Here is a 22,883-nt window from a genome sequence, read left to right as displayed (position 1 = left end):
AAAACACAGAATTGGAGGACAAAACAGTCATTTAAAAAAATTATTGTTTTGCCCCGACCTATAAGAAAGAACCGTGATCGATCTCATAACACAGCCCCAAAATAAACATAAACCCTTTTAAAAAAAACTTGCAACGGTTCAAAATTCAATCCCTAAGACTGAAAATACATCAAAACAAGAAAATTTTGTTTAACTTAATTCAACTCAAATCCAATTCAGGGCTAATCGAAACTACAAATCTAGTTGAAACCAACTTTTCAATTCTCAACAATAATACAGAAATAACATCAATAATTCTTGTAACTTTTTTTAACCTTAAATGTAAATACATCACTAGAAATAACCACAAGGTTGGTAAAAACAACACTTTTGAACCCCTTTGTGGTTTTACATTGATGTCCAACTAACTATAAACCATTAACCATTTATGACTGCATCTATCCTTAATTGGCTGCATCTATACCAACATCTACTTCTATCCTTGTAGACTCGATGAGTGACTGCAAGAAAAAGGTAAATAAACAAAAAAAAAAAAAATCAATATGAACTCCACACAAATAAGACTTCTAACCCTAAACCTAATATTTATCATGAATGCGACTAACCTGAAGCTCCTGTTCAGAGGTTTTAAGCCTTTCGCGATTTTCTTTTACAAGCAGATAGTACCTATGAAGCTGCATAGAATCCATATGTGAGATGTAAATGGAAGTATTCATTCTGAAGAAACAAATCTTAGCAGGGAACAAAGTTATAATAAATTGCCTTGGTCAGAAGGGCTTGACGATGAGATGAAGCCTTCTTCGTTGTGGTTAATGAGTTCTCCAATTTCTGCAGCACACAAAATACTACCATTGTCATCTTTAGCAAAAGCAGAGCTTAATCTATTGAAGATACTCGTATATTATAATAGCTCAAGCAACAGTTTAACCTGGGACTTCTCATGTAACTTTATAACAAGTTGTTGCTTCTCCTCTACCAAATCTTCCATCTCAGATATCTGCAACAAAGAAATATTATATTTCTGTGAAAAATATACATGGAATGTTTGAGATGATAAACGGTTGACTTGATTAGATAGAAAAGGCCAAAAGAGCTTTTACACTATGAATTGACCTACTTTGGAATATCATTTTTTTACGTCAATCATCTACCAGAAAAATCTACATTTGATCTAGAAGATAATATGTTGCATAATCTAAAAATGAGTCTAATGACCTATGAAACTAAAAATTACTCTAACTTGGATCATAATCTATAAACTAATTTGTACACCAAATGAAACAACAAAACTTACACTATTATTTGGATCATGATCCTGAAAAAATCTTATACCAAAGGTAAGGAAGTCTATTTTAATTTGAACTTTTCCGATAATTCAATTGGCTTCAAATACAAGTTTACAAATAGGCTCAATAATGATCCATATGGAGACTCGTCATTTAAAAAGCAATTATAGTTAGAGCCATCAGCTTCAATTGATTATTCATCAATATAAGAGAACATGTTCACCATTGTGATAAGAAAATCGAACAGATATATCAGCAACCTTTTTGATAATACAAAAAAAAAAATGGAAACCTGTTTCTGGAGTTCTTCCAGCTGCTGATTTGATACATGTAGTTGCTTTGATATCTGGTAATGACAAAGAAAACAAATTTAATTGTATTAGGAAAAGATAAATATAAAATCTAATAACCGGGACAGAAGAATCTTAAACTTACTTCTTCATCATTGTCCTCGTCGCTAGTTACTGATCGAAGCTCCCTGTCACGCCGTTCATTGGTTTGAGAACTGCGTAATAAGAGAAGTCAGTAGCTTGTAAATTACAGCAGAAAAGATAATGCCTTCAATGATCGTACACATGTTGCTAGCATCTATATAAAAATTACGACAAAATAGGCAACATATGAAATGAACATCTTGATACTACACTACAAAGTACCCATTGGTTTTCTTCAAAGAATGATGTCGGTCATTTCCATTTCTATCTATCTCCTCATCTTGAACCCTACCAAATTCATTACTACTTTCCCATTCTCGGTCTCGCTTTCTATCAATTGCTGGTTCCTTATTATCCAGACCTCTATCTTGAACTCGAATTCCATCTCTATGCTCATAGTCGTCCCTTTTCCCGACACGGTCATCTCTAATCTCATACTCGTCCCTTTTCCTGACATGGTCATCCCTATCATCATATCCTCGCTGCTCCCTGCCATGATCGTCGCTTTGAGACCGGTCTTCACTATGATCCTTGAATCGATCCCTCTCACGACTATAATCCCTATCCCGTCCATTTCTGTCCCTGTCCCTGTCCCAGTTTTCCCTTACACCATTCCTTGGAATATTTTCACGGCCAAAATTCGACCTTCCACCTCTGGTCTTCACATCATTTACTCTCACAATTCGACCGCCTATAGTCTAATACAATAAAGCATAGTGTTAAAAAGTTAGACATAGACAATAAAAGACATGAGAAAACCAATAATTTCAGTACCCTTCCATTCATATCTTTGATAGAGTCAATTGCAGAGCGAGGATTCGTGAAAGTTACAAATCCATAGCATCTTCCACCAACCCCACGGTCATTAATTATCTTCAGACAAAAGCATATGTGATGAGAATCATTGACTATAAACAAGTAAGAAAGAAGTATCTGCGTAGAATGAACTAAACTTCGAATTAACTATCGAAATCAAGCTAAGAGAGAATACCCAATAACTTATTAGTTACAAACATCTTTGAGAACACAAATATCATCAATATTCAACTTCTATAGAGTTAAAAACCCTAGAATCGAGTGAAATCAAGAGAGAACCTTGACGGCGATTACGTGACCGTAGATGCTGAAGGTTCTCCGAACGGTTTCCTCCGTCGCGTCGTAAGGAAGACCGCCGACGTAAACGGAATTCTCGTCGTCGATCGTCATCACTCTTTGGAAACGATTCAGGGCACAATCACAGTAGTAGTTGAAGAAGGGGCTAGACCGTTTAGAAGCCCAATTAAACCGGTTAGAAGCCCAACTAACCCGGTTCGGTTTTTTATTTCAATTTTAATGTTTATCAACTATTCAAAAATTAAATGATTTTTTTTATTTTTGTTAATTATTATTATATAGTGATCAAAATTTAAATTTAGAAAAGTATATATATTGTACTAGCTTAAGTTTAATGAAACTTATTAATTAGATGGTGCCTTTTTCTAAATTAAATAAAAATTTTAATTGAAATAATCAAATAATTCTTCGAATTACACACTAAAAGAACTTTAATTATTTTTATCGAAATTGAAAGAATTATTTTAACCTTATTGAGTCGGTTTAGACAAATCAATCATCTAATAAATCTTGAGCAAAACCGACAAACTACAAAAACACAATTAGCTTAATTTAAATAATGTTCATCATATAATGAAAATTTGGAATCTTCTAATAAAATAGGATTGCAATGGGTACCCAATACCCGTAGGTACTTGATAGTCGGATTCGAGTATTTTAAATCAGGGTTGGGTCATAGGGAGTGAAAAAAGTTATCCGACCGGATTCAGGGTCGGGAATGAGGTGTTGAAAACCTAAATTTGATACCCGAATATATTAATATTAATATATATATTTTATTAAATTAAATAACTTTTCAAATTTTACGTCTTAACCATTATTACAATAGATATATTATTTATTTTCTTCCTACCCAAAACCATAAATCATGCCGACATCATTTTTAATAAGTGTTTCCCCTTATTTAGGGGTGTTCAATATTTGGTCTGAACCGAATATCCGACCGAATTCGAATTTCATTTTCGGTTTTCGAATCGAATTTCAAACCAATTCGAATTCAAATACGGTTTTCGAATTGGTTTTCGAGTTTGGGTTTCAACTTGAAAACCAAACCGAAAACCGAATTCATTTTTTATTATTTATTCTTTCAAACTTAACTTAAGAATAAGTTCAAAATAATCAAACTAGAATATTTTGAATTAAGATTTATAATAAAAGAAAAAAATAAGACAAAAACACTAGTGGTCCAGTGGTAGAATAGTATCATACCATGGTATAGACCTTGGGTTCAATTCTTGGTTGGTACATTTTATTTTGAGTTTAAAATAAAAGAAAATTGAATTCGGTTTGAATTCGATTCGGTTTAATTAAAACTTATTCGAATTCGGTTCGGTTTTCGAATTGACGAAAAAAAAACAAAAAATTCGAAGAAACCGAATTGAGGAACTCGAATAACCCGAAACCGAACCGATGAACACCCCTACCCTTATTAATCATGACTCACTCTTCTTTTTTCATCTTATTTTAACTTCTATTTTAACATTCTCTAGTTTTATTTAACTCCAAGTCTCTCCTAACAAAAAAAAAATTGTATATTTTTCAACATCTCCAATATAACTATATAATAAGTAATATTTTTATGTATTTTTAAAATTTTAATATTATTAGTTTTAATGTTATTTATTATTTAATAAAGTTATGTTTGTTCTTCAACTTTTATGATCTTTTACTTATTTATTAATTTAATCTACCATCTCTATTTTGTATCTTCTTGTTTTGTTTTGTCAGCAACAAAGTTGACATATTCAATAACTTCTACAATACTATTTAAGAATATTTTTTTTTTCTTTTGTGAAAAAAGTGCCTTGATAATTTTTAAAAATTTTAAAATTTGTGTTTAATTAAGTATTATATTTTATATATTTAAAATTTATTTATAATTTTGTAGTATAAATTAATTTATATTATGTAGTATGGATGATTAACTGTCTATTGTTTAGAAGTAAAATATTTATTAATATTTTTTGGTCAATTATATTTTGTAGTAACATATTAGTTAAAATATTATAATTATTTTATATTATTTTAATTTAAATGTGTTAATTAAAATATAATATTTTTTTAATATTTAATATATTTAGAAAAATAATAAATATAATTTTACACTTTAATTGGGTAATGAGATACCAGTCGAGGATCGAGTATACAGATACTCGTCGGGGTCGGGTAGTAAAATAAAAATTGAGTTCAGGGATGGGTACTATAAGAGCTTTCCTAAAGTAGCCTCATTTGAAATTTAACTTTTCAAACAAGCCTCTTTCACTATTCAACTCTTAACTCAATATATATATATATATATATATTTAAAAAAAATTATTAATATAATAACTTATTATTAAATATATATTATACATTTAATTATTTAAATTATTATTTTTTATAATATAATAAATATTATCATCACCTTTATAAAGAATTAATATATAATTATTTCAATATAACAAATTTTCTTTTATAAATGATTCGTGCAAATTATAAAAATAAAAATCGCAACAACTTAATAATTAATAAAACATATTACAACAATCTTATTTTAAAACTATTGACGATATTGCTGAGAATATCGTTTACTACGTCTCGTATGATCTTCTTGACCACACCTCCCATAAACTATGGTCTTTCGTAAATTATCCATTTTAGTTCGAATTTGTGGACTTTGATCTCGTTTATTTTTCTTCTTTCTCAAATTTTTATTGGGATGAGATTATCATATTTTTCTCAATCATGTGTTAATGGGAACGTCCAATATGCTTCGTTATGCATGGGATGAAATTCATACTATCACATCTCAGAAAGTGATGTCAAATTGTGATATGACTCAATGTATTGAGTCCAATCAAGCTTGCATACTAAACAACCAACAACTATATGCGAACATGGAAAGTGATACATATACCATTTTCCACAAGAACAAAATCATCTGCATAGGTCGACGATATACTTATTGACACCTTTCTAAAAACCTTTATTTGTTTGGTAACGTGCAGTAGTCACCTCAAAGATCTCGATTTGCTGATTGTATGAAACGCTTTTATATGTTTATGCCTTGCTTTTAATCTTTTCAAATAAATTTGGATGAAGATATTTTAAAATGATAATACATGAAATGTTATAAAGAAATCATAACAAAAAAAAATTGGTAAAAAAAAATTGGTAAAGAAACATCAATATATATTAATTATTTATAAAGGTGATGATAATATTTATTATATTATAAAAAAATTAAATATATAATATATATTTAATAATAAGTTATTATATTAATAAAAAAATAAAAAATATATATATATACCGAGTTAAGAATTTGAATAATGAAATAGGCTAGTTTGTGAAAGATTGAACAAATAAACCTAGTTTGGGAAATTAAATTTCAAATGAGGCTATTTTGGGAAAGCTCGTACTACACTACCTGACGAATAAAGTATTATTAGAACTCTAAAAATCGTTATCACTCTCTTTTAATGCATATGGCATAAGCCACAAAATTATAGCAATCGCTTAATATAAGTTATTGTGCAATCATTTATAAGAACAAAAAAGAACCATGTAAAAATTGAGCCAATGTATTAGGGACATCCACTGCAATGCAAAGATATGCAAATATATAATTTTCAAACAAAAATTTTGCAATTTCAACTATTTTTTTTTTTGAAAAGTTTAAGCATTTTCATTTATTCATATTATTGTAAAGATAGTAAAATAAATATGATAAAATACCCATAAGAAACAATCTATTACCTTTTTTTCTTTGTTCGTCTTCATTGGGTGGGCTAAAATGGACAATGGACTAAGGTATTCATTAGAGAAGAGAATATAATAATTTGCACAATTTGCCATTAAATAATAGCACAAATTAAGAATAGATTGAAAAGACTAAAAGTAGTTAAAAAAAAGATAGGTGTAATTGGTTTTCACCTTACATGTTCATATTATACAATATGCTAGCCAAATTCATTTGCACCCAAAAAGTTTCACTACTTTGTTTTTAATTAGACAAATTTTATGTGAGATTCTTATTGTCTTATCACAAATTACTAAATTCACTCAAGAAGATGGCACTTCAATCAATTTATTTGGTGGATCTCTAATTGTTTAAGTTGATTGGTTTATATAAAAGTTGGTTGGTTTGATATCAAATCAACAAACCCACTTTTTAAATTTTCCATTAAACACAATAATAATAATCTTTTTTTTTTTTTCCTTTTTATATTTTTTTTATTTTTACTTTTGTTCCAAATTATAATTGAAACATTATAGAAAGTCCACACCATGTCAATGTTATCAATTTAGTTTGACACTTTGGTTTTAGACCAGTTATAATTTTCAAGTAGTTTAAGTGTTAAAAATATTTTTTTAAAAACTAAATATCATATATTTCATTTCTATTTAAAACGTCTTAAATAAAATTAAAATTAATAGTTTTGAGATGTTATGCTAACTTTTTATATTAAGTAATAATAATAATAAATAAATATTCATTTAATTATATATTATTTTTCATGAGTGGTTAGAAAATCACATAATAAAATGAATGTAGATGCTAGTTGTCGAGAATCTGCTATATATTTGGGATATTTGTGTGTTTATTTTTAGGACAATTTATAGAGACTCATGACTCTCATTCATAGAATATATATATATATATATATATATATATATAAAAATTTTTAAACTGACTTTATTTATAATCTTTTATAAATTATATACTATTTCACCTTATTAATAACATTAGTCATGTATATTATTTATATAATGCGGGTTCAAACTGATTTTTATATTTTATTTTATTAATAAATAAATCTATAAATAAATCAAACTGATTATACCGATCTTATACCAACTATTTGAATTTTAGTAAATCGACATAAATAGTTTGAATTACATTCTGGATAATAATTTGACCAAACTGTTTTTACCTTTTAAATATTCTACCGCAACACAAAAATTATAAAAAACCACTATTGCATTTTCATATATTTAAAAAAAAAAACTCACATAACTTTCTGATCTTTGTTTAAGAAAAAATATGTGAGTCTTATTTTTATTTTTTTATTTTTATGTAATTATGATTAAATGAATTATTTTTAGAGAAATAATTATTCAATTGATTATATTTTATTCAATTGATGGAAATAATATCACTCTCACCTCACTTCTATAGGCCATATCTTCCGTACAAAGAGAATTACAGATATCCTGTCTTTCCTTCTTTCTTTTTCAATCTTATGAATTGAGTTATTTTAAATAATTTATTAAACTATTGAAATATATATTTTTAATTTTTTTTATGAAAAGTTGAATTATTCTGTAATTTTTTTGAAGTACATTAATATATAATAAACAATATTAATAATGTTTTTTTTTTCTCCATAACTTGATTAGGTTATTTAAAGAATTAGGTTCATGTTAAGATTGAGATTATAAGAAGTAATAATTATTTTAAATTATTAAAAATTATATATAATTTTTTAATGAAATAATATTATAATTGATAATTTAAATAATGTAATGTAATAAAAACAAGACTGTTTTATTAAACCTAAATTAACTATGTATCAAACATGCTAAGTGTTATATTTTTTTTAAATCAGCTTAGTTCAACATAAATTATTAAAAAATAGTTATCTGAATGAAATAAAATTAGGAATATATATAATATATATTTTTAAATCTAAGGTATCTTGTTAAATATTATTAATAAAGAGAGTAGTAATAGAGTGATAAAATTATTTGAATTTAAAATAAAATAATTTAAACCAAACAATGCTCAAGGATGAGAGAGAAAAATGATGGTAATTCAAACCCGGTCTTAATTAAATATTAATTTAAATTATATATTGATATACAGTATACTTTTATTCTTTCTAAAAAAAAATGTAAATGAAAAATAAATGAATAGTAAAATATGAACATATAGCTGTAATCATTATTAATAAATAAAGAAATGTTATTGGAAATAATTAATATATAAACCGAAATATTGGAACAATAATAATTTATATAATTTTACCATGATTTTTTAATTTTCAGGTAGGTGCAGATACTCATATTTAATAAATGACAAATTAAGGTGTTTATATTCATCTTCAATTAAATTTATTTATTTATTTTTTATTTTTTTAAATTTGTGACTTTTAATATTTTGTCTCAATGTTTCAAATTCAGTTACTTATTATTGACGTATATTTATAAATAAATAAAAAATTTATGTCATTAATTAAATTATCGAATTTTTAAGAGTTTTATTATTCAATTAAGAGTTTTTTTTTTCTAAAATTTGATAGTTAAATTAGTGATATATATTTTATTTATATATTTATAAATATCACGTAAATAAAAAAAATTGAAACCGTTAAACAAAATAATTTTTTCTATAACTTTAACAATGAAAAACTCCAAATTGTGAGTTCGAAAAAAAGAAATCGAAATTTCAATTGGTCTCTAGTTTCAATAGTGTGAGTAATTTTTATTTTTTATAATATAAATATTATACTATAGTAAGTCGTTGTCGTATGTGTCACGAGAATATTGAATCGACAACTCATTTACTTTTGAATTGTCGATAAAGTGACTACTATCTATAGCATTTGTGGAGTAGTACTAGAATTCACACCCTTAACTATCATAGCGTTATAAATATTATGCATCTTTCTCGGCGAAAAAGTTACATCTAGTACCGGACCAATGATTTGAATAATACGCCCTTTCCCCTCATTCTTCGAGAATCCGAAAGATTATTTTCCAGTTTGAATTTATTCACTTGGAGTTTGGGCTCTTCGACTTCATTTTTCTTTTCTAATTTTCCCCCATTTTTTTTTATATCATTACTTAATTCCCATAGGTTTGATCCTATAGGTTTTGACCCATTTTCTCATTGAGCGAAGGACAACGAGTTACATTTACGTACCATCGATGTTAATATTGACATGTTTGGGACGATCAAAGAAATAGGTGATACCCAAGTCTTCGGCTAAATGTTGTAAAGTTTGAATTGATGCGGTTAATATGTCATATTTGAGACTAATTGTTAACTATCGTAGTATTAATAATGTTATTATTATGATATTTTTTGATATTCGTTTTAGAAAACTGATGAAAACGAAGTTAATTATTTTTTCGAGAATTTCACCAAGATAACGTGATTATATTTTTTTTTATGTCATCAATTATTTAAAAAAAATCATTTAACTTTCTATAATCCAAACCATAAATGGAATAATTCAAATTCTCTATAGTGTGTTTATTTGAAAATGGATTCTGTGTATTTCGTTCGTTGTCCAGGTCTCGAGGAGGTTGAATGACTGTCAACGTCAAAGTCTGAGTGCGTCGGCTGTTTCGGTGGCGATAATGAACTGTGAAGCACAGCCAAAGGGCCCCGCCCAATCTGACTGCCGGAGCCAGCTGAAGGAGGAAGGATTTCCTTCTTCCTTTACTGTCTAGTCTACTGTCTACTCTACTCTATACTCCTCGTATTTCCTTTCAACTTGGTGGGGTTACAATTAAGATCGTTTTCGTTCGTTCAACCGTTGTTGGGTTTAATTCTCAGTCATTAATCCAAGCAGCGAGTCGTCATTTTCAGTCAATTTTCCCTTTCTTAAAGTGATTTCATCTACAATACTGTTCAAAGGGTAGAATTCTCCTGTATTACGTTACTACAGGACCATCTCAATGCGGAAAGAGCGACATGACGATAGACATTCTTGGCTACTAGCACTTCACCTCTTACCCATCTGTCCTTTTTTCCTATCTTCATTTCCATACACGCCTTTAGTCTCTTTCTGATCAAATTTGTTTACTTTCTGGTTTCATTTCCTTTTATCTGTAGCAGCATCTAGCTAAGCTAAGCTAATCTATTCATCAGCTTTTAATTAATTACTTCTCTTTTCTCTTCTGCATGGTTATGGTTATGGAAAACATTTAGATCTTGCTGCTTTTGCTTCTGCTGCTGCTGTTGGTTTTTGATTGACCCATCTGTGTAAAAGCCAAATACAGACCTAATTGTGTGTTTAAATTATTTATTTGTCTCTTATAGCATGCATCTATACTTATGATATTCTCAATGAGTTAAAACAAAGTTCCTTATATGTCGCTGAAAAGGGTTTTTTGTGTTGCTTTACTTTCTCTGCAAAGTTGGCTGGCCTACAAATACAAATGTGTGCTGTTAAACGAGGTGTGTAGTTGGTTTTTCTAAAGGTCCACTAGTTAAAAACTTACATTCATCTGTCTTCATTTATGATTTATCACTATTTTCTTTTACTTATCCTCCTAATTTTACCCACTAGATTAGTGTTTCATTAAATTATTGGTTTCTCTAGTTTGTATAAAAGTTTAGCTAGGATAGTATTTGTTTTCACATGGGTAGTCTGCATGTCTTTATGTCTCTCTTTTCTTTACTTTAAGATCAAAGCTGCTCAGAGAATAACAGGTCTGAAGAAGAATAAATAAGTTAGCTATTGAGATTTTATTCTCACCTATTATACATACATACACACACCCTTTTACTTCTTTCCCTCTCTCCTTTCTCTACATGTACCTAAGATCATTATAAGTCTATAATGGTTGACATGTTTTAGAATTATTTGAAGGTTTCTGAAACATGCCTTCAGAAATGCCTCATTGGCAACCTAAAGGTATAGAGAAGGCTAAGGGAAGGAGGAGAGATAGGAGCACCAATGTGGAAACTTTTTCTCATCAAATTAAGCCTGAAAATGGTGTTGATTCTTCTTCTCTATCAGAAAAGAGTCTTGTTTTTCAAACTAGACCTGGTTTTGGCCAAATGGGTACCAAGTGTATGGTAAAGGCCAATCATCTCTTAGCTGAGATATCAGACAAGGAATTGACACAATATAGTGTAAATTCTTAAATCCCTTTTTTTTCTTTTCTTTGTTATTAACCTTTTTGATCCATATATCATTATTCTGTAAACTATTTGTTTTCAGGTTGAAATAAAACCTGATGTTCATTCTACCATGGTGAATAAAGCTATCATGAATGATCTAGTTACGTTTCAAAGACATACCATGTTGGGTGGGAGGCTTCCTGTTTATGATGGAAGAGGAACACTTTATTCTGCTGGGCCGCTACCTTTTAAATCCAAGGAATTCATAATAAAGTTGGAAGAAGAGAAGGAATCCACAGGACTTGTTTATGTAATGTATGTGATTAACCTTCATTGTTTTATTCTGTTAATGATTGATTGATTGATTTTATGGAGAATATATATAGCAGGGAAAGAGAATATAGGGTGAGAATCAAGTTTGTAGCTTGTGCAAATATAAGTCAATTACGTGACTTTCTATCCGGTAAGAAAGTTGATGCCCCTGTGGAAGTGCTCAAAATGATTGATATTGTTTTGAAGGAGCGTGCTTCTCAAAGGTGCATATTTGTTTCATAATTCTTTTAAAAAAAACCCATTTGGAAACACTTTTTGTTTCTTAATCTGAATTTGGATCCAAATGAGAAACCTTTGTTTTATTCGCACCACTCGGTTTCAAATACACAAACTCACATTGCACTTTAATGGAACATATCCAGGAACCTTTCAGTTGGGAGATTTTTTTATTCACCAAATTTAAAGAAACCACAGTCACTAGGAAATGGTTTACAAGTATGGAAGGGTTTCTATCAAAGTATAAAACCTACACAAATGGGATTGTCTCTGAATATAGGTAATATCTTTCACCAAGTTCTTTTCAATCCACTGATGATAAAATTCTGGTTTAACTAAAGTTTCCTTTTTTTTTATGTTTTTCAGATATGTCATCAACTGCTTTCATTGAGCCTCTTCCTGTTATTGAATACGTGGCTCAAATTCTGGGTAAAGATGTTTATAGTAGGCCACTGTCTGATGCCGAGTGTGTCAAGGTATAACAATTATGAATATTTTGAAGGCTTTAATTACCGGTCACATTAAGATCGAATGATGAGGTTCACCGTTCATGATTGAATATAGTTATTGGGCTAAATACATTTATGTATTAAGTAAAATTATAGAATTTGAATTTGATTAAGTGTGTATTTTTCAATGTAAACAGGTCAAGAAAGCTCTTAGAGGTGTCAAAGTAGAGGTTACTCACAGGGGAAGTATGAGGAGAAAGTATAGGGTTTCTGGTTTGACATCACAACCTACTAGGGAGCTAATGTAAGCACTTTCCTTCTTTATTTTGTTAGTTTTTTCATTATCATTGAATTAAACCATTTATAAACAAGTTCAGTGGTAGAGCACAAGAACTCATGTCCTCGAGGTCATGGGTTCATAATTGACGATATTTCAAAGTATGTAACCATTAATATGTTTTTTGTTTAATTTCCAAGTTTTCCAATTGACGAAGAGAAGAATATGAAGTCAGTCATTGAATACTTCCAAGAGGTTTATGGTTTCACCATTCAACATGCACATCTACCTTGCCTCCAAGTGGGAAGTCAAAGAAAAGTCAATTATCTACCTATGGAGGTCAACTCTCAACTCCACTATTAATGAATTCATATTTTTTTTTTTCTAATATACATGTTCGACACAGGCCTGCAAGATAGTTGGAGGGCAGAGATACACAAAGAGGCTGAACGATAAGCAGATAACGTCTTTACTGAAATCATCATGTCAACGCCCTCTTGAGCAAGAGATGGACATTTTGCAGGTTTTGTATACTAGCTATTTGGTTGCTAACTTCTTTAAATTATGGAAATAACGAATCTATGATTTGTTTCAGACTATTCATCAAAATGGATATAATCAAGATCCATATGCTAAGGAATTCGGCATCAGTATAGATGACAAGCTTACTTCAGTTGAGGCTCGAGTGCTTCCGGCGCCATGGGTAATGATATTCTTCATATATTTCTTTTGAAACATTAAAATTTGGTATCGATAAACAATATATTTTGAATATTATCTTGTTAACAAGTGCCTTAGAGGTTAAAGTTAAAGCATAAAAAAAGAATTTTGGTTCACAATTATTTATTTATTTTTGAAATGTGCTATTTGGGAAATAAGGATAGAAATATATATAAAAAATTTGGCTTATTTTGGGAGTTATTTCTAAGCTTGGCCTCATTTGGAAACTGAACTTAGTTGGAAACTGAACTTAGTTTAGACACAGATTATAGAAAAAGTAATGGTGGTTTCTCATCAGGATTCAGATTTCTATATAGGCCCCTGATATATTATATGTGACATGATTAACATTTTTGTACATATTTATAGCTGAAGTATAATGACAATGGCAAAGAAAAGGAGATTTTACCCAAAGTTGGACAATGGAATATGATGAATAAGGTATAAACACTGAATATCTTGCAGGTCAATGCTTCTCTTAATTTTATTTACATTCTAAACAGATATAGTTATCATTTGAGATTCAGAAAGTCGTAAATGGAAGCACTGTCGATTGTTGGGCTTGCATAAACTTTTCACGGGGGATCCAGGACAGCGCTGCTCGTGCCTTTTGTCAGCAGTTGGTACAGATGTGCCAATGTGCTGGACTGGTAATATTTTAAAATGAAAATGTCATCGAAAATCTAATTATGGTTATCATTATTACTCAGTAACGCCATGTTTTTATTGTTTTAGGAGTTTAAAAGTGAGCCTGTTATAGCCATTCACTCTGCTAGAGCCGATCAAGTAAGGAAAGCCTTGAAATTTGTGTGTAATGCCGCCTCAAATAAACTTGGAGGAAAGGAATTGGAACTGCTTATTGTCATTCTTCCAGACAACAATGGCTCCCTTTATGGTATAAAAACATATTGAAGTCTAAAATTCGATCTTTTTAGATGAGGCTAATTTGTATTCTCTGCATCAGGTGATCTGAAACGAATATGTGAAACCGAGTTGGGCTTGATTACACAGTGTTGTTTAACAAAGCATGTTACGAAGATTAGCCGACAATACCTTGCAAATTTGTCGCTTAAAATTAATGTGAAGGTAATATATATTCAATTTAAATATATTTATAACTTCATATGTTCAATTTTCTTTTCTCTCATTCTTCCTTGTACCAGATGGGAGGAAGGAATACTGTTTTATTGGATGCAATAAAATCAAGAATCCCCTTTGTCAGCGACGTTCCGACAATAATATTTGGGGCAGATGTAACTCATCCCGAGTCTGTAGAGGAGTGTAGTCCCTCGATAGCAGCTGTAAGAATCACTATTGGAATTGGCTTTATCTCGAAATATATATATATTTTTTTTTAATTTGAAGCCATGTAAATGAATTCAACACAGGTTGTTGCTTCCCAAGACTGGCCAGAAGTTACAAAGTATGCTGGATTAGTGTCTGCTCAGCCTCACAGGCAAGAACTGATTCAAGATTTGTATAAAACATGGAAAGATCCTCAAGGAACTGCTGTCTGTGGAGGCATGATCAGGTGCATCGTCATTCTTTGAAATGATCTAAGTTATTTAAATAACCTTGTTCATTTGGCTTATGAAAAAATAAGTTATTTGGGAATGAAGATTTAAAGGGTATTAATATATAATGTTTGATTGATGATTTGAACCAATATGAACAAACCCTACATAAAAGGCGGAAAATAACATGATATGATTTATTCAATATGCAGAGAGCTTTTATTGTCTTTCCAAAAGGCGACTGGACAAAAACCGATGAGGATAATATTTTACAGGTATAAATAAACTTGTTATTAAAGTTATTTACATGTTCGTGCTGTGAATACAATCCTAATTATGCAGGGATGGGGTTAGCGATGGACAGTTTTACCAGGTTCTGTTATATGAGCTCGATGCAATCCGTAAGGTTGGTTTGGGAGAATCGATACACTTTTTTTATTCTCTTTTTACTCACAAGTTTTTGTCTTTAGGCGTGTGCTTCATTGGACCCGACTTATCAGCCACCTGTAACATTTATTATTGTCCAGAAGCGACACCATACACGACTATTTGCAAGCAATCATAACGACAAGAGTAGCATTGACAAGAGTGGGAATATCTTACCTGGTATTTGTTCAATCTCATGTTCTTACTTTGTCTTGTAAACTTTGTTTATTGCTTCTTTTAATGTATTTTTTTTTTTTGCAAAAACAAAAATCAGGGACAGTTATCGACACCAAGATTTGTCATCCTACTGACTTTGATTTCTACCTTTGCAGTCATGCCGGAATCCAGGTTATTATCATTTTCATTTTAAATTGACATGAAGCCAATTTGGGAATATGTATTTTGTCAAGTTAAAATTTTAAACGATTTATGTAATTTGGTATATGATATTTCCTATCATAATCCAAGTTATAGTATAATTCTTTGTTTCGTTTTTTATGATCAGAATATTATATACTTTTTACAAACATAACATATCGAATGTAATTTTTTCCGGATCAGGGAACCAGTAGGCCGGCTCACTATCATGTTCTGTGGGATGAGAACAATTTCTCGGCCGATGAGATCCAATCTCTAACAAATAACCTATGTTACACGTGAGCTTCATTTTTCTTTTTAATCTTATTATTACAACGTTATTATTTCCTCGCATAACATTAATCCAGATGATAATTCATTTCAGATATGCCAGATGCACACGGTCAGTGTCTTTAGGTAAACACCATTATTACCTTTCTTCCATTCATTAGACATCTACAAATTGTATTTGGTCCAATTAGTCTCATTATTTGTTTGTTATATTTCATTTTGAAAATGTTGGCTGGTTCTGAATGCAGTGCCACCAGCTTATTATGCTCATCTAGCAGCCTATCGAGCCCGATTTTACATGGAACCGCACGCCCATGAGGGTCTTAATTCAGCACGCGGTTGTTTCAGACCATTGCCTGCCTTAAAGGAGAAGGTAAAAAGTGTGATGTTTTATTGTTGAAAGTCGAGCAATTATCAACTGTTTGATGCTGCAGCTGGTTGTTTATATTGTATAGAGATCATAGTATGTTTTTAGGGAAATTTTCGGATATGCTGCTGGTTAAGGAAAAACAAATAGGGATTGTATTAAACTGTTTGTTTATGTTTCAAATGTCTCCTTTGGTTATATCTAGTTGTAATGCAAAAAAATTGAATAGTCGAAAAATTAATTTTTTTGTTAAATCAATCTCGTAAAATAAATTGAACTTAACAATTTAAATCTCATAATTTATCTTTATCTCGAATCTAGAGTGAGATGAGAAATCGAAATGGTAGATTTGACTAGAGTTTCCTTTTTAGCTTGGTCTATTAAATTAATTTCTCAATTATATTAGTAGTGAACTAATTTTTCTCATAAAATTAGAAAAAAGTAAATTTAATGCAAGAATATTACAATTAGATATTCTTTTTAAATGGAATTCGGTGTTTGGTTACATCTTTGAAAAAGTTTCGACTTTATTTCATATGTGCAAGTGTCCTTCAAATTTGATAATAAAAATTATTATGTATGTCTTGGCTAAGTTTAGGCGTGACAAAGAAAATTCGGAACCAATTTCATTACATCAATAAAAAAAAATATATATATAAATTAGAGTAAATATATATATATATATATATATAAAAGCAGATGGATGTCCAATTTATGACAAAATTAGTCAAATGGTTAAAAAAAAAAAATTATATTTGTGAATTTATAATCCAGACCTTTATGTGAAATGCTAAAATAATAACCAGACTTTTAGCGAATATTTTTTGTTTTGATTTTATCAAAATATTATTTTTAATAATTTTCCTTTTTTTAAAAAAAAAATGATTAAAGCATAAAAAAAAATGATTAAAGCATAAAATAACAGAGAATAAAATAATAAATACAAACATGACAACAAAAAAACTAGAAAACAAACAAAACTTAAGACCTAGCTAGCGTCGGGTTCTGAGTCGAATCAGCGGGTCAGGTGCAGGGTTGCGGGCAGAAATCGGGCTTGGTCCAAAACCATACCCATTTGATCATTTTATTTCAATCATAAGTCTATATTTAACTCGTATTGTTTACAATTGATATATTTATACTTCTATAATTATGCTAATAATCTTTTGAATACATTTTTTGTTTTTTTTAGATAATTTTAATGTTTCATACCTTTTTGTTTATTATTATCAATAGAGAAATTATATTCTTAACTAAATTTCCACGAAAGTTAAGTCACGAATCTCACGTGGCACGTGGGTATGAGAGAGTAAAAAAAAATAATTAAATTGAAACTTTTTATTTTCCCTCAAAACTAAAACCTTATTTTTTCTCTCTTTTGTTTCATTCTCTATTTTTCTCTTTTGTTTCATTTTTCTTAAACCCACATTCGATTCTCTTCTTTCATTTTCATCGACTTCTCTTCCGATCAATCGAAATGGTAAGACTTCTTCCGTTTATGAAACGTTTCATTTTTTTCCAAAACCAAAACCCCCACGACATCTCTCTCTTTATATTTCGTTTCATTTTCCCAAAACTCAACCCACTATCGATCTTACTGAAACGTTTCATCGACATCTTCTCTTCCGATCGATCGAAATGGTAAGCTTTTTTCTTTCCTTCGTTTATCTTCCGTTCGAAATGATTGTCATATAAATATTTATGTTTAACGTTTATGTTTTAGCTGCTGAATCGATTTGGATTAGGGTTATAAAAAAGAGTCCCGAAACCACTATTATTGGTAACAAGCATTTCTGGTCCCGAAACTACTATTTTTAATCCCAAAACCAGCATTTCGGGGTGATTTTTGGTCCCAAATTTTGTGAGGTGATTTCGGGCCTAGAAATGGTTTCTATAAGAAGTTTTATGGCTGCTTCATTTCTTTGCAGTTAACTGTCATTTCTTCGGCGTAGACAGTGAAGAATAACAATGATCTATTGGAAATGTCTGGAAAATATATTACATTTGAGTTGTGTTGTTGGTTTATTGTAAAAACAAGCATATATATATATATATATATATATATATATATATATATATATAATTTTTGCTCAAAGAATTTCAGTAAATTTGATTGTCTATTCATTGCTTTTTTTTCTATACAAAATCTTTAATACAAATGAATGAATAATGAATCATATGGACAAAAATGTCATTGCTGGTTATAGAGATCATAAGAAGTCCATTAATGGAGAGTAAATAAAAAAATGATCTTTATGAAGAAAAAAAAGGTGATATGAAGAAGCGTCAACGCGTACTCCCCTAAAAAACACGTTAATTTAGCTTCAATACACATTAATTGAAAACTCATTAATTTTTTTATAAAGACTTGTTTGATGTAGAATTATTTAGAATTGTTTTAAAAAAATATATTTGTTTGATTTATGCTATGTAGAAACACTTTTTTTGAATATTTTTTAATCTAAAACATTATAATGAATGCTAGAAAATCAAAAATAATTGAAAACAATGTTGTTATACTAGAAATTAAAAAAAAAGGTTCATTTAGACGTATGTACTTGGACAACTAGTTCACTTAAACGTATATACTAATAAAAGGTCATTTAAACGTACGTATTATTAAAAATTAGTTCATTTAGCCTCTTTTAGTAACCATGATTAATTTTTATTTTTAAATTTATATATTTATTAATTAAATATTAATATATTTTCTATCTCTTTCTTTTTCATTTATTATTTCATTTATTACTCATAAATGAACCTCTATTTTTATCTTTATTTTATAATATTTTATTATTTTTATATGAGTATTTATGATTGATTATTTTAATTTTATTTTATATATACGAACATTCATCATTAATTATTTTAACTCTATATTTCTTCTTCTTTTTTATATATTTTTTATATTCACATTAATTATTAATTATTTTAAAATTGTTTGATCCTTGAATATAATAATGAAAATTCTTTCAACAATAAAAATCTTTCAACACAAAAATAAATTAATTAAGAATTAAGAATTGAATAATAATAAAAACTCATTAATCAAACACTAAAAGAATAATAATCAAATATTAGACAAATTCTTTTACTACTAATATAAGTCGTTAATAAAAATTAAATAAAAAATTATTAATTTCATCTTTATTTATATTAAACTAAATAAGAAAAATCCCTTTTTCATTTTTATTATATTAAATTAAATAAGAAAAACCATTCAAAAAAATATTATAATAAAACATAAAATTCATAAATAAATTGTTAAATTTTTTTTTAAAAAATGAGAATTTAAGAAATAGGAGAAATAAAAACTAATAAAAAAAAGATAAAATATAAAAGAGAAATTAATATTAAAATAATAAAAAATTTAAGAATAAAATAAATTACTTAGTTTAATTAATAAAAAAGAAGGAGAGAGAAAATATATTAATATTTAATTAATAAATATATAAATTTAAAACTAAAAGTTAACCATGGTTATTAAAAGAGGCTAAATCAGCCAATTTTTGATAGTACATATATTTAAATGACCTTTTATTAGAACATACGTCTAAGTGAGCTAGTTGTACAAGTACATACGTCTAAGTGAGTTTTTTCTAGAAATTTACATAATTAAAAACTTTATTTACAATGTTACAATTTGTCCTTTATAGCACATTTAAAATATAACCTATTATACATTTCGAGAGATCTCAAATAATCTCATTTCTTCATTAACTTGATCAATAAAAAGATTTGGATTTTCATACATGACCTACAAATCAAATTAACATTTCAATAAGATTATTGGTTTAAAAAAAATAAAATAGTCATAAAAGATCGTATAAAAACAATTTCGGAGTCTGAAATAACAATTTTGGGGTCCTAAATAACCATTTTGGGCCCGAAATCACCATAAAGTGGTGATTTTGGGACTAGAAATGACCCCAAAATGGTGGTTTCGGTACCAAAAATGCTAGTTTTGGGATAAAAATGCTGGTTTCGGGACTAGAAATGCTAGTTTCAGGACCATAAAGGCTGGTTTCGGAATTAGAAAGGCTGGTTTCGGAAATAGAAAGGCTGGTTTCAAGACCAGAAATGCAGGTTTTGGGACCAGAAATGCTAATTTTAGGACCAAAAATACTAGTTTCATGACCAGAAAAGCTAATTTCGAGACCAGAAAAGCTGGTTTCGGGACCAGAAATGTTGGTTTCGGGACGAGAAATGCTGGTTTCGGGACCAGAAATGCTGGTTTCGGGACCAGAAATACTGGTTTCGGGAGCAGAAATATTGGTTTCGAGACTAGAAATACTGGTTTCAGGACCAGAAATGCTGGTTTCGGGATAAGAAATGCTAGTTTCAGGATCAGAAATGTTGGTTTCGGGACCAAAAATGCTAGTTTCGGGACTAGAGAAGCTGGTTTCGGGACCAGAAAAGCTGGTTTCGGGACTAGAAATGCTAGTTTCAGAACTAGAAAAGCTGATTTCGGGACAAGAAAAAGTAGTTTCGGGATTAGAAATACTGGTTTCGGGACCATAAATGGCTCTTTTTTACAACCCTAATTGAAATTGTTTCTGCAGCTAAACCCAAAATGTAGTTAAACCCTAATCGCTAAATTCTAAACCCTAAACCAATCATCTAAACCTAATCATCTTAACCCTAATCCAATGCACTAAACCATCAATGCTAAACAGATTCGATTATAAAAAGATGAATACATGGTGTTTTTACCTTGGAGTTGGTGTTGTTTTGCTGGATGATGAACCTGCACCTGCACCATCACCTGCATGAAGACGAGAAGAAGTATGAAATGGAAGATAAATGGAAGATAACGAACGATAGATAAACGGAAGAAGACTTACCATTTCGATCGATTGAAAGGGAAGTCGATAAAAATGAAAGAAGAGAATCGCCGGTGGGTTTAGAAGAAATGAAACGAAAAAGAGAGAAAAAAAGGTTTTGGTTTTGTGGGGAAATGAAACGTTTCAATTTATTTTATTTTTTCTGTCTCTCTCCTACCCATGTGGCAAGGCCACGTAGGATTCGTTGTCTTGTTTTCGCTAACATTTCGTTGAGTTTATCATTCATCTTGTCAATATTATTCCCTCACGTCCAAGTGATGGAGAATCTCTTCATCAATGTTTTACGAAATTAGTTGGTGACAACAATGAACGTTTCATTATTTTTTCATTCATTTTTTTTTTTCTCTTTTAAATAGAGAAGTTTATTATCTTTAGATTTATGGTATGATATAGGTAGACCTTTAACACGTATATAATGTAAAATAAATAATAAAAAAGTGTAAAAATATTTTCTAAATCAAATGACAAAATATATGAATTAGACTAGCGCTGAGAGATTTTTTCACATTTAATAAAGCACCGAACCTCATCTATGAAGATAAAAACAGCCGCAAAATAAGACTGTAGGAAAGCTTCTCAAAGTCCACAGAAGACAAATGTTAGATTTCGACATTTCATCTGAACGACCAACCAAACGACCAACAGAAGACTTCTCTTCTCGAAGATCCTAAAAAAAACAGGTTAGGGGCGTTTGGTCACTATCTGAGACTGATGTCTCTTTGATCACTATCCGATGATAAAAGTAATTGATTTTAGTAATCATTCTCTATTAGTTAGGCTAGATTTTAGTTATATTTTTCTTTTACTAATTAGTTTTTTAATTAGCTATTAGTTAGGAATTTAGTTAACTATTAGTTAGGAATTCAGTTATGCTTTTCATAAGTATAAAATTGATGTTTGTAAATCAACAAATTAATAATAACAAATCATTCCTCTTATAATTCTTTTTCTATTCACATCAAAAACAATAATCAACTTGTTCTTCATATATTTTAACTTCTAAGAATCTTAATTAGGTGTTTGTCAGTGTTAATAAACAGGTTTGCATCTATGATCGAGACTATCCTAGCGGTGATGTCCGACTATCGAACAACCGAGAAATTCAATTGAAATCCGACAAATGAACAGTCTGCGATCGCCCGCACTGCTTGTTATATCTGAAAAAAAAAAAGTCTTTCAGGCCTTTTGATCCTTCAGCCTTGTTTTTAAATAATAATGTTTTGCTGTTAGAATAGAAAAGAAAAGAAAGAAATACCAATATCATAAATAATATATATTATACAAATATATATATATATATATATATATATATATATATCGTGATATTATTGATAAAATTAATAAATAAAAAATTGAAAACAAATATATATAATATTTTTTCAAAAAAGTAAATAATAAATTAATTATTCAATATGAA

The 22,883-nt window shown here is 29.2% G+C and overlaps 2 protein-coding genes across 2 annotated transcripts; one reads left to right on the top strand and one right to left on the bottom strand.

Moving 5' to 3' along the window:
- Positions 1–285: 285 nt before the first annotated feature.
- Positions 286–2,954, bottom strand: LOC124941674 (U1 small nuclear ribonucleoprotein 70 kDa). Its single transcript, XM_047482022.1, has 9 exons — positions 2,816–2,954; positions 2,495–2,593; positions 1,943–2,418; positions 1,722–1,791; positions 1,579–1,632; positions 929–997; positions 763–828; positions 606–674; positions 286–500 (listed from the first exon to the last, which is right to left on the bottom strand). Exons 1-9 carry the CDS (start codon positions 2,924–2,926, stop codon positions 444–446), a joined length of 1,071 nt encoding a protein of 356 aa, XP_047337978.1. The 5' UTR covers positions 2,927–2,954; the 3' UTR covers positions 286–443.
- A 7,159-nt stretch (positions 2,955–10,113) lies between these two features.
- On the top strand, positions 10,114–16,821 carry LOC124941453 (protein argonaute PNH1-like). Its single transcript, XM_047481785.1, has 22 exons — positions 10,114–11,684; positions 11,773–11,987; positions 12,059–12,208; positions 12,368–12,501; positions 12,588–12,697; positions 12,868–12,974; positions 13,148–13,286; positions 13,354–13,470; positions 13,543–13,650; positions 14,037–14,108; positions 14,195–14,317; positions 14,403–14,562; positions 14,632–14,753; positions 14,831–14,968; positions 15,056–15,198; positions 15,394–15,456; positions 15,524–15,587; positions 15,652–15,787; positions 15,882–15,955; positions 16,169–16,263; positions 16,350–16,381; positions 16,504–16,821. Exons 1-22 carry the CDS (start codon positions 11,430–11,432, stop codon positions 16,653–16,655), a joined length of 2,709 nt encoding a protein of 902 aa, XP_047337741.1. The 5' UTR covers positions 10,114–11,429; the 3' UTR covers positions 16,656–16,821.
- The last annotated feature ends 6,062 nt before the right edge of the window (positions 16,822–22,883 follow it).

The sequence above is a fragment of the Impatiens glandulifera genome, chromosome 6, assembly GCF_907164915.1.
Source record: "Impatiens glandulifera chromosome 6, dImpGla2.1, whole genome shotgun sequence".
Classification (NCBI taxonomy): Eukaryota; Viridiplantae; Streptophyta; class Magnoliopsida; order Ericales; family Balsaminaceae; genus Impatiens; species Impatiens glandulifera.
This window is presented reverse-complemented; position numbering and strand designations above follow the sequence as displayed.

Coding starts and splice junctions, on each gene's coding strand:
- LOC124941674 (XM_047482022.1), bottom strand. CDS start 2,926: ATGACGATCGACGACGAGAATTCCGTTTACGTCGGCGGTCTTCCTTAC. Junction 2,594..2,815: donor GTCACGTAATCGCCGTCAAG/GTTCTCTCTTGA, acceptor TTTTGTCTGAAG/ATAATTAATGACCGTGGGGT. Junction 1,792..1,942: donor TCTTTGAAGAAAACCAATGG/GTACTTTGTAGT, acceptor CTTATTACGCAG/TTCTCAAACCAATGAACGGC.
- LOC124941453 (XM_047481785.1), top strand. CDS start 11,430: ATGCCTTCAGAAATGCCTCATTGGCAACCTAAAGGTATAGAGAAGGCT. Junction 12,975..13,147: donor CAACCTACTAGGGAGCTAAT/GTAAGCACTTTC, acceptor TTAATTTCCAAG/TTTTCCAATTGACGAAGAGA. Junction 15,588..15,651: donor AGCTCGATGCAATCCGTAAG/GTTGGTTTGGGA, acceptor TTTTGTCTTTAG/GCGTGTGCTTCATTGGACCC.